The sequence below is a fragment of the Giraffa tippelskirchi genome, chromosome 11 (genome assembly GCF_054371585.1).
Source record: "Giraffa tippelskirchi isolate mGirTip1 chromosome 11, T2T-mGirTip1v1.2.pri, whole genome shotgun sequence".
Classification (NCBI taxonomy): Eukaryota; Metazoa; Chordata; class Mammalia; order Artiodactyla; family Giraffidae; genus Giraffa; species Giraffa tippelskirchi.
The window spans coordinates 105,002,652-105,017,117 of record NC_137285.1 but is presented as its reverse complement, the minus strand read 5'-3'; the positions used below and the strand labels follow the sequence as shown (position 1 = coordinate 105,017,117).

The 14,466-nt window shown below is 53.8% G+C and overlaps 1 protein-coding gene across 2 annotated transcripts in view; it reads left to right on the top strand.

The window, feature by feature from the left end:
• Positions 1-14,466, top strand: part of NECTIN1 (nectin cell adhesion molecule 1) — a 95,317-nt gene that overhangs the window by 66,105 nt on the left and 14,746 nt on the right. Inside the window, exon 6 of one of the 2 annotated variants that reach the window (XM_081538312.1) lies at positions 690-3,926. The exons of the other annotated variant lie outside the window; for it this stretch is intronic. Within the exon in view, the coding sequence (XP_081394438.1) occupies positions 690-1,234 (545 nt within the window). The 3' untranslated portion in view covers positions 1,235-3,926. Of the gene's footprint in view, positions 1-689; positions 3,927-14,466 lie in introns of those variants that run through there. 2 annotated transcript variants of the gene reach the window in all.

Genomic DNA, 14,466 nt, shown 5'->3' with positions numbered 1-14,466 from the left:
TGCCCTGCAGGGCCAGACCGCAGCCAAGAACCACAGCCCAGGTTTCTGGCATTCACAGGGCATCTACAGGGCCAGCACTGGGACGCCTGTCCTCCTCTCTGTACCCTGGGAGCAGATGAAGTCAGGCGTGGGGCACCCAGTCTACTCCATGCTCTGCGTCTGTAGAAGCCAAGCTGTGGTGCTAGGACAGAGTGACCAGCAGGTGTCAGGCACAGGGGCAGTGGTGACCTTCGCACAGGCTTTCCATGCAAGAGAACCAACGATGTGTCATTGGCTGGTGGCCTCGGGAAAATTACTTAACCTCTGTAAGCCCTGTCTCGTCGTGTGGCAGATGGAAATGAATAGCATACTACTTTACGGGGTGTCAGGGACACTGGATGTCATGCGACTGGCGTGGACACTGGGTCATGGATGGGCTGGCTCCACATTCAAGGAGAAAGTCAGTGTGGAGGCTCTGGGGCCACAGGACTGTCTCTTCCTCTCTCTTCTCCAGCTCCAGCTACCAGCGCCACTCGCTGGTCTCCTGGATGGGGGGGAGAGTGTGCCAGGGGCGCCTCTAGAACAAGAGCTGGCCTTGGGCTCACTTCCTGCCTTCGTCTCCTCTCTCCTTCCTTCCCTGCCACCCCTGCTGACTCCGCCGCCGGAGCCGACACTGACTCTGTCCCCTTCCTTCTCTTTTCCTCACCCAGAGTTCCCCTACACCCCGTCTCCTCCCGAACACGGGCGGCGCGCCGGGCCAGTGCCCACGGCCATCATTGGGGGCGTGGTGGGGAGCATCCTGCTGGTGCTGATTGTGGTCGGCGGGATCGTGGTGGCTCTGCGCCGGCGCCGGCACACCTTCAAGGGCGACTATAGCACCAAGAAGCACGTGTACGGCAACGGCTACAGCAAGGCGGGCATCCCCCAGCACCACCCGCCCATGGCCCAGAACCTGCAGTACCCGGAGGACTCCGACGACGACAAGAAAGCTGGCCCCCTGGGCGGGAGCAGCTATGAGGAGGAAGAGGAGGAGGAGGGCGGAGGGGGCGAGCGCAAGGTGGGCGGCACCCACCCCAAGTACGACGAGGACGCCAAGCGGCCCTACTTCACGGTGGACGAGGCCGAGGCCCGTCAGGACGGCTATGGGGACCGGACTCTGGGCTACCAGTATGACCCTGAGCAGCTGGACTTGGCCGAGAACATGGTCTCTCAGAATGACGGGTCTTTCATTTCCAAGAAGGAGTGGTACGTGTAGACCCCTGTCCAGAGCCTCCGTCCCAGCCCCCACCCGCACGCCCCCTGCCCACCCCACCGCCCACTCCTCCAGGAGCTTGCCAGAGACTCACGCAGCTGCCTGGGGAACCTGGGAGCCCAGGGCACACGACCTGGCTTTGTTTTGATTTCCTCCCCCTGCCCTGCCCCATGGTGTTGTGTTCACTGTGGCTTCGGTGTTGCTGTACCTTTCCTTCCCAAACCATCCCCTCTCCTGCCGCCCTCTGCAGGGAGCCCTGTTCTCGTCTTGTGTACCTGGGCGTCCCTCCAGGGTTTGGGGAGCCAGCCCTCCCCTGCCCCCAACACTGGAATTTGTTCGTGTCCTTCCCCTTGCTGGTGGACGGCTGAAGGGGCTCCGAGAGGAATAGCCCTCTCCCCTGGGCCCCAGATGCTGCTCGTTTTTCCCTGGGAGAGGGAACCCAGCAACCTCCCCATCCCACCACGAGCTGACACAGTGGGAGTTTGGACCCCTGGTCTAGGCAGCCATTGCACACAAGAGGTAGGGGGTGGGGGCGGTTTTCCAAAGCACCCAGGGCTATCTTTGTTCGTTAGGTAAATCAAGTTGAGGTCCCCACCTGAAGCCTTGGGCAGTGTGTTTTTCTGAAGGCTGGTTTTACATTTTTTCCCTCATCGGCCTCCTGAGAGTTAAGTTGGCACAGCTCTGGTGGTTCCTGTTCACCCGTCTGCATCCTGCATAGCAGGACTCCAGGTCACTGTGGCCCACACTCCCCATACACCTCTACACACATGCCTACACCACCGTGCACACACACGTTGTTCGTGTGTACCCCTGTGCTCCCCCGGGGTCACATGCCTTACCCAGGCTGGACACTGCCCAAGGCCCGCCTCTCTGCCCTACCTCTCCTCCTCCTTCCAGCGAAAGGTGGGGGGGTGGCGGCCTCAGAAGCTCCCAAGGAGAGCCGAGACAAGCCCCCTAGGTGCCTCCACCCTAGCATCTCAGGCCGGCCCTTAACCACTTCCTATGGCATGGAAGTTTCTTGAATTTCTCCCTGTCTATCAAGTGCTAGCAACTCTTGATTCTCTTGGGGAGTCAGAGCTGGGATCCCAGAAAGGAGAGACCTCCGGGAGTGGAGGAGGATCCACGCGGAGGGCACTGGAGAAGGCAGTGAGCCCAGTAGGGGCTCCGCAGTCATGGGCTGATGAGACTGTAGAGTGCAGGGAACTCCTCGCTCACCTACGAGAAGGCCAGTGTATCCGTCCTGGGCCTGCCAGACAGCATGAGGGGAGGCGGGGTCAAGGACCCTGAGTCAGCCATTCCTGCTCACCACCCGCCCCCGTCCTGCTCAGCTCTCCCTGGTCATCATTCTGGGTGGGGTGGCCGGGGAACCCTGGAGACGCTTTCCCTTTGAGTTGTAGATTCCCTTCTTGAATGGGGCTCTGGGTTCCTGTCAATCACCCAAGACCGATGGTCTTCCCGTGGACACCCTGGAGGAAGGCCCCTCCCGGCCCCCCTCACTGTTCCCCCAGCTCAAAGTGCCTCAGTTCCTCCAACTGCCCAGCCCGTCCCCCCCAGCTCTCTGGATGGGAGAGACCCCGGGATGGGAGAGGCAGATGTCTGCCCGCGAGGATTCTGGTGAACTCAGCCCAGGGTACAGAGGCTATGTGGGATGGCAAGTGTTGGGGAGAGGGAGGCAGACCACTCTGTGCCCCACGGGCACCAACCTACCCTTGCCATAGGCTTCCCAAGGGAGCCCCCTGCCCCCTGTCCTACTCCTCCCCTCCCTGGTGCTGCTATTGAACCCCTAGCCAGCTCCATCTCTGCCCTGGCAACCCTGGACCCACCAGCTGGGTCACTCTTCTCGCCCAGCCCCCACTGCCCTAGCCCCAGCCCAGTCCGCCCAGTAGCCACGTAGCAGAAGTCTGAAGCCATGCCAGCCCTGGGGCGGCGCTCCCCTCTCTTGGCATTGGGGGTACTGGATGGGGTGGAGTTGGGAGAAAATTCTGGGGTTCTTCTAGACACAGGGCAGAGAGGATGGAGGAGCTGGGCTGCATTTCCCAGCAGTATTAGTGTCCCCTCACCCCAGGGCAGAGGAGCTTTTCCATGTTACATCACTGCCCCATCCCACCTCATACCACTCTGGCCCCTCTGCTTGGCCACCTTCCCCCCAGCAGGAGGAAATCCCAGGGGCCTGCCTGATAGAGGCATTCTCCACCCCCTTGAAATCACAAGACCGAAAGGACTCCTCTCGTGTCTCCCTTATCCTGCACTGCCACCCTCTCTTCCTCTTTCTGTGATGGACTTAGGAGGCTCCCAGGCCTAGCCAAAGCACTGAGTCCCCCTTAAGGCACCTCCCAGCCCTCCCCTCCAGCAAAGCACAAATTTGGGGGTCCGTGCCACATGTGTGGGCCACGTGGGAGGCTCCAGGCTTGCCAGAGGCCCATCAGCAGCATGCCCAGCTGGGGTGATGCTACCTGGGGCCAAGAGCGGGCATGAGGCCGAGGTCAGCACTTGGGCCTGCAGAGATGGGGTTTTGTGTGCCCTGAGTTTGTGGGGAGGTGGGTACTACTGCTGGGCCTGCAGGCAGCTGGCATGCGGAGTGGCGGAGGGAGTCTGGCCCAGCAGAGACCAGGACGTCTTGCTTCTCCTCCATGACCCCAGCATGAACTGAGCTTCTGCCTTTTGCTGGAAATTAAATAAACTTGGTCTTCATTGCGCCAAGGCCTCCCCACTTGTCATCCTGACTCTTGTGACCCTCACGGTCCTTGCCCGCCCCTCCCCCACTCCACCAATACCCCCTCTTTACTTAAGATTTTTGATATTGTTCTAATGTGTAACAACCCTCCGAGTCCCCTTTGATCAGAAGGATCTCAAGAGCAGCAGCACAGAATCGGGGAACGCAGGCATGCACGTGCAGCCACGTCAGGCCCAGTCCACGCGTGCACAAGTTTGCACAGGTGCCCGGCACACACGCAGGCGCTCACCCCCAGCCCCACAGACACACCAGGGGGCTGGCCTGGCCCTGCTGAAAGCCCTTCAGGAAAAACGGATGTCCCAGCGCTCGGGCCATAAGAAAGACTCACCCGGGCCCTGTCTCTCAGGCACGTGCCCCCCGTCCTCCCCCCTCGCACCCGCCAACCCCTGCCATGTGCCCGATTCACTGGTGCAATAAATTTTCTGCCATCCTCCCGAGCAGAGGAATTGGGAATCGAGTGAGGTGATGTGGGCAGCTCGCCTGGAAGGAGGGGAGGGCTGCCAGGCCTCCCAGGGGCCACACAGAGACCTCCTAGGCCTGACTGCCCCCAGGAGCCTGCAGATGGGCCCCCCAGGCCCCAGGCCCATGGGGAGCAGCCCCAGGCTGCTGCTGCTGTCGCCCCCCCAAGTGTGAGGCCAGAGGAGCCCCCATCCCACCAGTGCTGCTGCTCTTCCGACTCCTGCTGTGAGGAATGGGATTCTTGGCCAGGAAAACAAAAGTGGTTTTCTTTCTTTTTTTTTTTTTTTTGTATAAATGGAAAGAAAATCCAGGAGAAGCTGCCCCCCTCCCCCCGCCTCCAAAGTGTGATGCACTACCTTTGCTTCAATTTCTTAGTCACTGTTTTGGTCTTTGGTCCAGGGACCGCCCAGCAGATTCTCCTGGTTCTAACCCAGGGGGTGTTTGCGTCACCCCCTTTTACTTGTATAAAAAAAAAAAAAAATGATGGGTTGAAAAATGTACTGAGGAAAAAAAAATGTACTTTTTTATAAATAAAGTCTTTAAAACAACCCTGGTTGCCTCGCGTCACTCAGGAGCTGGGCCCTTCCCCACAGCTGTTGGAGTGCAGAGGGCAGGGTACAGCTGGGTTGAGGCTGGAGCCCCAGAGCAAGGAAGGCAGCCCCCACCCCATGCCCCAGGTCCTGTGGTTCTGGGACAGTGACTCATACCCCGAAGGAACCCCTGCACAGGCCAGAGGAGCCCTGGCCCCTTCCCTCTTGCAGGAGCCCCAAGAGCGAACTTGCAAGTCCCGCCTGGGTCCTCACCACAGCTCACAGGCTGTCGCTGAACCATCTTCCACCCAAGTGGGGCGACCGGGGCCCACAGCCTCGGGACGGCTTGGCTGTTCAGGCACAAGCAGTGAGGACCTGCAGGTTGAGAGACTGGGGAAATCAATTGTGCAGAGGGAGGGGCCTATGCTGGCGGGGGTCCCCTGTCCTCCTGCCCCAGAGCTCCTACTCAGGCTCCTTCAACACTCCTCCTCACCCCACCTCCCCGCTGTCCTGCTCCTTCCTACCGAGTCCCCTCCTGTGGCAGTGTCAACACCTGTCATGTTAGATCCCCAGGGACAGGACAGAGACAAGAACTTTATCCTTTCATCTTTGGGGAGGATCCTGCCGGCTGCATCCCCTGAGAGTTCTCAGAGATGCCACCACAATCCGCCCCCACCCCCAAGGAGGCTGGTTGGAGGAAGGTCTCCTGGTTCCTTGGTTACCTCCCCCCTCCCCATCCAGTACCATCTGCTTCCCATCTCCTGGGCTGGAATGCAGGACAAATTGATCCTGAGGTGGGAGTGGCAGGGGCTTCAGTGACTGCCCCCCTGCCAGCCACCCCAGCAGCATCTCCTTTCAGTGAAATCCATACCATACCCCCCCCCACCCCGAGAAAAGGGGGTGGCGATGCTGGAAGCCTACATGGAGGCCCAGCAGCAAGCCCTCCAGCTCCTCTGGGGCAAGACCACGCCCTCCACACCTAGGAATGGGGCTGGAGGAGTTGGAAGCCGGAGTAGGAGAAGCCAGCAGCTGCTGGCAGCTGGCTGGGCCCCTCACTCAAAGGCCAAACCCAACACCCCAGACTGTGTTTGGATATTGATACTTGAATGAGATGCAAATTGGTCGCTTAAGCGGTCACTTCCTCAGTTTTCCAGGCTGTCCGTTTAAGTTAATTTTTAATTTGTGCAGGCAATAAATGCTTAATTACATTATTAATATATTGAAAGAGAGCAATGGACAGGATGTCTTAATTGGCATTTAACTAGAACGTTCCGGCAAATTAGCCAAGACTTTCTCCATCGGTGGAAGGAGGGCAAGCCGATTAGTCCCAGGCACAGCCTCTCCAGGTTGGAGAAGCCAGACCCGGCCCCATCCCCCAGGGTACCAGAAGGCTGGGACATACCTAGCCTTCTAGTCGAGCTAGGCTTTGGAAGAATATCCAACTAGTTAGGCTACCTCTGCCCAAACCTCAACCCTTGCCACCATCCTCTACCCCATCCCCACCCTCAGCAGAGCAGAGGACCAGACCCTGGATGGCTTGTAGACAGGATTCATCTGGGAGGCTAAGGTCCCCCTAGTGTGTGCCCATCAGTGCCCTACCTCAACTATGGGACTAGAACTTAGATAGCTGGGTGGCCAGAGCTCCTCTCTGGAAATCATGGCAGCCTCTCTCCTACCTTCCTTACCTTACCCTCTGCAGATGGTTAAGGGAAAGAACTTGACAAATTGAAGGATTCATTTACCCTCTCATGAAATCTATTCATTTGGCCACCTTGAGCCAGGCACTGTGCCGCACTGTGATAGTCCACCCCAGAATCCCTGTTTTCAAAGAATTCAGATCCTCCAGGGTCTTAAACCCCCAGTGCCATGCTAGCCATGGACTGAAGCAAAGCTATGTGCAAAGTGCCATGGTTGCACTGAACAGGAAAGTCTAATTTTGTCTGGGAAGGTCTGAAAGGCTTGTAGATGAGGTCACATGTCCCCTGGGCCTTGAAGGATGTGTAGGAGTTCTCCAGACCAGAAGTGCACTAACAGTATTCCAGGCCAACTTGGAATTTAACATCTTATATTATTAATTGTTCTAAAAGAGATCGTTCTAGTTCAAAACGCTCATTCAGCACATGGAGAACTGAAGCCTAGAAAGGAAACTAAGGTTTGGCAACCAGACCATCATAAAGCATGTGCTGAACATGCTAAAGGGCAAGACCATGTCCAGTAGGAGCAGGAGGAGTCCAGGGGAAGGCTAGTGTCTCAGTTCCCCGCTGCTGGTGTAGTGTGAACACCCACGGGGCATAAACAGGGCTTTCAGAAGCCACACTTGGTGTTGAGTGGAGCCATCAAAGCCTGATAGAGCCCATGGGAATGACTTCCTAGAAGAGGCAAAGTGACTGTGGTCCCAATTCTGATGTAGTTTTTTTCCCCACACCACCAAGCAATCAACTCAGTTCTAACAGAACCTACCCAGCGGTAGTATCAGATCTCACAAGCTGAGGGCTCAGCCTCAGAAGACTTCTCCTGCTTCAGGTGCCAGTCACAAGTCCAGATGGTTTCCCTGTGCTTTTGACCTATTGGCTAAGAAATCAGAGGTTCCCATGATTCCCTCCCTACCTTTGATTAATTTGCTAGAGCAGCTCATAGAATTTAGGAAACTAGTTTACTCACTAGATAACTGATTTAGTGTAAAAGGATCCAAAGCAGGAACAGCCAGATGGAAGAGATGCAGAGGGCAAGGTATACAGGAAGGGGCATAGGTCTTCCATGCCCTCTCCAGGAAGTACCCTCTTCCAGCACAAAGAGTCCCTCCAAACCTGTCCTTTTGGGGTTTTATGGAGGCTTCATCACATAGGCATAATCAATGAACTTACTGGCCATTGGTGACTGAACTCAATTTCCAGCCCCTCTCCCCTCCCTAGAGGTCAGGGATGGGGCTGAAATTTCCCAGCCTCTAATCGCGTGGTTGGTTTGCCTGGCAACCAATCCGGATCCTAGGTGCTTTCCCAAAGTCAACTCATTAACATAGACTCAAGTGTGGTTGAAAGGGGTGTCTTAAGAAAATCAAGACACTTTTATTACTCCTATTCCTTGGGAAATTCCAAAAGTTTTAGGATTTGTACCAGGAACAGGATGAAGGTCAAATATATACTCCTTGTTATAAGTCATAATATCGCAGGTGGTATCTGTGATGGTTTCGTGGAAAGAGAGGCACACAGTTGGGTGAGAAAGTGGAGGAGAAAAGGGCTCTGGAAAAGCTTGAGGAGAGCATTCCCAGCCAGACTCCTCAACAACCACCTCTGCCCTGTCCTCATAGCCAGACGCTTCTGGGGAGCAGCTCTTGGGCTCCACCTTGGTCCTGGCTTATACAACCCCCAAACCTTACTTTCTCTGTTGATTGACAGTCCTGATGTCAGACCCTTGGTCAAATCCCACTCCCCCCACCCCCCACCATCAACTCCCAGATGAGAAACTGCAGGCACCGCCCTCTCCTTCCCCTCCTCTCTGCCAGCCACTCCTTCCCCAGCTGGAGGGTGCCCTCCCTTCATTCCCTGGGGTCTCATCTACGCTGGCCCCACTGGCCCTGCTGCGTCCAAGCTCCTCTTGAGCTGGGAAACATCTAGGAGTCGATTTGCTTGGCTCAGGAATCAGCCCTAGGGCATCATCAACACACATATCACAGGCTCTATTGAGCCAGAGAACTCAATCCTGGACACACAACCCAAATCACCTAGGGATTTTAAATATTGAATATCCAGGCCCCACCACAGTCCAGTAGGATCAGAGCTCGGGAGTGGGGCCCAGACAGGTATATTTTCAACAAACACCCAGGAGGTCCAATGGACAGCCAGATTCAGAGCCTCTAGTGGAGAGGCAGAGGTCGTCTGAGGTGTCAATCATGAGGAAGAGGCAAATCTTCAGGAACTGGGACTGAAGGGTGGGGAGGTGGGCACTTCGGTGCGTTAAGGCACAGAAGAGTTTGGGTACCAAATATGCTATGTACCATCATCATCATCAGTCATCTTCATCATCGCCATCCTCATCCCGCCTGAGATGGGATCCAGGTAACAGTGACTGCAATAGAGGCCAGTCCCTGGAGGAAACTGAGGAGCCAGGATGGAGCTGTGCTTGTAATGCTGTCCAAGCAGATTTTCTGATTTTAGAACATTTCTGAGCCCTTGGCCTCTGGGCACCTGTCAGAAAGCAAAGTGGGATCCTGAAAGCCCAGGCAGGCAGTCCTGCAGGTCCATCCTGAATGGAGACCTTGCTCCATAGTGTTACCACCTTGGAAGAAGTGAATGAAGTTTATGAAGAAAAGTGACAGTCCCCTTAGGGCCCTGTGAAGCAGGTGAAGGGGGACCCTCCGAGGGAGGCAGCACACCCGTACCTCAGGAGCCCTTTCCTCTCTGCCCGAGGACTGGCCGGAGGGCCCCCCAGAGCCTTCTCCGAGGAAGGTGTTCTGTTGCACAGGGAACACAGACCTTGGGGGGATGACTGACTCAGAGACCTGCAGGCTGGGGTGCCCTCAGCCTGAACTCCTCACACACACTGTCCCCTCAGTTAGTGGCCAGCTCATCTCCTTGGGACCTTCAGCCACAAGAGACCCTCCATGGATGAGAAAAGAGTCAGCAAGTGATGGAAGCACACCAGCTGCCTCCCTACCAGGCTGCACGCCCTTGGGGGCAGGCATCCTGACTTATCCAACCCTAGCACCCATCCCAGGGAGGGCAGAGCAGGTGGTCAATAAACATTCAACCAACTGAACTCATCCAAGTGAGAGTCAAGAGACTTTGCAGGGGGCGTGGCCCAAACTCTCCAAGGCAGGGCTGTCCCCAAGCATCTCTGGTGCCTGTAAAGATGGGCAGCTCACTATCTCTGGAGCTAAGCCCCACCATCAGAGGGCGACTTCTCTATTCAGACAAAATTTCCCTCCCCTAAGTTTCAACCATTAGTCTGGGTATTTCCCAGAGAAGATACACAGCCTGGCCTTCCTAGGACAGTCCTTCACTTCTCAGTTGGCTCAGAGGTAAAGAACCCACCTGTTGATGCAGGAGACCTGAGTTCGATCCCTGGGTTAGGAAGATCCCCTGGAGGAGGGCATGGCAACCCACTCCAATATTCTTTCCAGGGAAATCCCTTGGACAGAGGAACTTGGTCGACTATAGTCCATGGGATCACAAAGATTTGGACACGACTGAGGGACTAAACAACAACAGCTCCTGGCCAAACCTTTTTTTCATAGGTTTCTTCCTCTGCTCTAGTCATCAGACCAGAACACATCTGTTAGGAACCTGGACTCAGGAGTCAGGCAAACCTGGGTTCAAGTCTTGGCTGAGTTGACCAACAGCTGTGGGAAAGCATTATCACCATGCCTAGCACAGCGAAAGTCTCAAACCTGCATCAGAAATGCCTGTGATCTTTGAGCTTTGGGTGGTCATAGCGTATCTATCTATAAAAGTTCATTGATTGTAATAAATACACAACTCCGTTGTGGGATTTGAGTAGTAGTGGCTGTGGATATATGAGGGGCAGGGGGATATATGGGAAGTCTCTGTATCTTTCACTCAATTTTGCCAGAAACCCAAAACTGCTCTAAAAAATAGCCTTTAAAAAAAAAATCCCAGCTACTCCAGCTGTTCCTGGAAAAAAAAAAAAACCATTACCGGCTCCTTCCCATTCTGAGGGCCAGGGAATAAATACGGTTTCCTGGAACTGATCTGACCAGCAGGGGATGGGGGTGGAGGAGTAGGGGATTATCTGCATGTCTTCCTGAACCTGGTCTACTCTCTTTTACTCTGTGGGCACAGCCAACTCAGCTGACCTCATGATGGTGGCGTGGAACACAGAGGGGCTTCATTCTGGTGGTTAGATCTCTGGATGGATGGTGGATAGATGGATGAGTAAATCTGTGAGTCTTTTTCGTGTGTGCTGCCTCTAAGCAGATCTCTCTCACCCTGTCCTTGGGTTGTCTATTTTTTTTCCCTAAATGCGGTGATTTTCATGTATCTCTGCTGTGTTTTATCTTAATGACAGAGGCAGCATTTCAGCCTGTTGTGATCCTTTCAGATGCTGGTTCTATCATCAGTTTAGTTCACAGCAGACATTTATTGAAAACCTGGTGAAAGGAAAGAGGCAAGGCTTTAAGGTCTGCTGACCTCAATTCAATCCCTAGTTCTACCACTCGTGGGCTGTGCGGACCTTGGGCAAGTCGCTTGCCTTCTCTGGACTTTATTTCTTAATCCAGGTGAACAGAATTCTGGAATGAATAAAGATAGCTGTATATAGAGAAAGTAAGTTGCAAAGTAGTTAACAGTGGCACCCACCACAGAGGGCTGCTGTAGGGATTAAAGGAGAATCATCCTTTGGGCTTCCCTGGTGGCTCAGATGATAAAGTATCTGCCTGCAGTGCAGGAGACCCAGGTTTGATCCCTGGGTCGGGAAGATCCCCTGGAGAAGGTCATGGCAAGTATTCTTGCCTGGAGAATTCCATGGAGAGAGGACCCTTGCAGGGGGCCCATGGGGTCGCAAAGAGTCAGGCACAACTAAGCAACTAACACTTTCACATCCTTTGTAAAGTACTTAACACAATGCCAGGAACAGAGTGAGTGCTCAGTTAAGCTAGGACAATATTAGCTCTTACTATTATTTTCACCACTGTGCGTCTTCCCTAAGCAGCTGCAAAGTGCAGCAGGGAAACAGAACCTGTCATGGAAACTTCAGGCATTAGGATTCTCACCAAGTCCGAGTAGAATCCCAGCTATGCGCCTTCCTGGCTACAGGGTGACCACCGTCCACTGAGTTTCCTCCTCCCTGATTTGCATCATCTTATAGTACTAGCCACTAGCTGGTAGGAGGGACACAAGCATGGAGGGACTGTGATGTGTCCCTCACAGGCATGGCCCTGTGCTAAGCCACCTCTTGGTGGTGGGGGACTGGGGCCAGCTGCGCGAACATGAGGCCACATTTTCTCCAGAGCAGGCCCTTTGATCCCTGGGTCAGGAAGACTCCCTAGAGGAGAACATGGCAATCCACTCCAGTGTTCTTGCCTGGGAAATCCCATGGACAGGGGAGCCTGGCGGGCTACAGTCCATGGGGTCGCAAAAGAGTTGGAACAACTTAGTGACTAAACAACAGCAACAAATTCTTGGCTTTAAAAAATGTTTATTGAAGATTTTAAACAGTAAAGTGTCATATCTTTTTCTTTTTTTTTAAAGCCCTTGTCTGGAAAGTGCCAGCAAGGTAGTGTCTACAGTTGAGCCTGGGGTGTGTCCTATTTTCTTTGAGCTCTTCATATTATTCTATGTATTTATTTATTTTGGGACACGAACCTTGCAGTGGAAACACAGAGTCCTAACCACTGGACCACCAGGGAGTTCCCAAAGTGTCAAATCTTAAGGGAATAGCTCTATATGTATACATCCATGTCATATATGGGCTTCCCTGGTGGCTCAGATAGTAAAGAATCCACCTGTAATGCGGGAGTCCTGGGTTTGATCCCTGGGTTGGAAAGATCTCCTGAGGGAGGGCATGGCAACTCACTCCAGGATTCTTGCCTGGAAGAATCCCATGGACAGAGGAGCCTAGCAGGCTGCAGTCCATGGGGTCACAGAGTTGGACATGACTGAGTGACTAAGCACATGTATCGTATATAAACACCCTTGTGCAGATCAAGTCACAGAGGCTCACTCAAACTCCCTCCCAGGCAACACCCCCATTCTGGAACTTCACATAAATGGAATCATACAGAATGTGTACTTACTTGTGTGTCTGGGTTCCTTCACTCAATCCAATGTCTGTGAGATGTATCTGTGTAGTGTGTTTTTCCTGGCTGTGTAATATTCCTGAATGTGCCACAATGTAGCCCTCTATTCTGACATTAGTGGATATGTATGTGGTTTCCAGTTTGGGGCAATTATGAGTAAAATTGCTACAGAGAATCTCGTATGTAACTTTGGGGCACTTACTCATTTCTGTTTTGTGTGTATTCAAGAGCAGAATTAGGATTAGTGCATGTGTGTGTGCCAAGTCATTTCAGTTGTATCCGACTCTTTTCGACCCAAAGGTCTGTAGCCCATGGCTCCTCTGTCCGTGGGATTCTCCAGGCAAGAATACTGGAGTGGATTGCCATGCCTTCCTCCAGGGGATCTTCCCAACCCAAGGATTGAATCTGTGTCTCCTGAGGCTCCTGTATTCTAGGCGGATTCTTTACCACTGAGCCACCAGGGAAGCCCATTAGGATTAGCAGATATAGCCAAACAGCTTTCCAAAGTGGTTGTGCCAATGTATGCTCCAGTGTAAGAGGAGGGTTCTGATATCCCCACCTCCTTGCCCACATTTGATACCATCTTGTCCTTCTAGATTTAGCCATCTGCCAAGGGCATAGTGGTATCCCATTGTGATTTTAATTTGAATTTCCCTGAAGACTAAGGATGTTGACACTTCCATATGACTATCAGAGATTTGGAGTTTTGTTAGGATCCTCAACTTAAAAAAAATTGTTTTAATAAATTGTTATGCATTCTCTGGAGAGGAAGTTAAAGTCCATCCAGCCAGGCTGTGGTCCTCTGAGGTCAAGTCCCTGTTCTGGGTTCCTAGGAGGCACTGGGGAATGAGGACAGGATGAGCAGAACCAGAGGAGGAGGGAAGATGGAGAAGTCTCAGAGCAGCAGGAAGAAAGGGCCAGGAATCAGGAATTCTGAAACAAGACACAAAGGAATGCCCTGTGGCTGAAATGAGCTGTTGAAGGGTCATGATGATGAGGCCAAGTGGAATGAGTTGAGAGACCTTCCTCTGTTCCACATGATCGATTCATAGGCAATGCAGATTTCCTGGAGTTTCACCAAAAAGGAGGCAGGGGACCGTGAGCCACACCCAGATGGGCTTTTCACTGATGACTATAATGGGTTGGCAGGGAAGTGCAGGTGGTCAGGGCTGGACCACAAGCAGGAGGCAGGGAACCTGCTAGAAAGACTCCTGGACTAGGAGCCAGGAGGCTGAGCTCTGCTTCCTCTTTCTGCCGCTTCTCACAGAGTGACCTTGAGCAACCAACACCCTTCGCCTCTCTGATTCCATGACGTTATACACGTGGAACAAGGAGCGGGAAGATGGGAGTTTGGTGGCCTCTCCTGGGCAATCCCTGCAGATAAAGCTGGGCTGGGGTGACAGGTCCCCGGCATCCCCGACAGTGATGAATCACCATGCTCTGTTCCATCACCTCTATCTACTGTAACTGATCCTGAGGCCAGGTGTCTGGGGTGATAGTGGGCAGGGGCAGATTCCAGAGGAGTCTGGCTCACTGTGGCAGGGGGAACATGGAGGAGTGTAAGCAGTAGCCCCCTCACTGGTGAGAATACCCTTCGCCACCCTCCTCTGCAGAGAAGTGACAGATCTGCTCTGCTAGTAGGGCAGAGATCCAAGCCTCTACAAGAGTTGAGCAGAGAAGGGGTCCCCACCAGGAATACCACGGTGGGAGTGGGCTCCCCATGTCTCCTCTGACAGCACAGTTAGGGAGTACCAGCTGC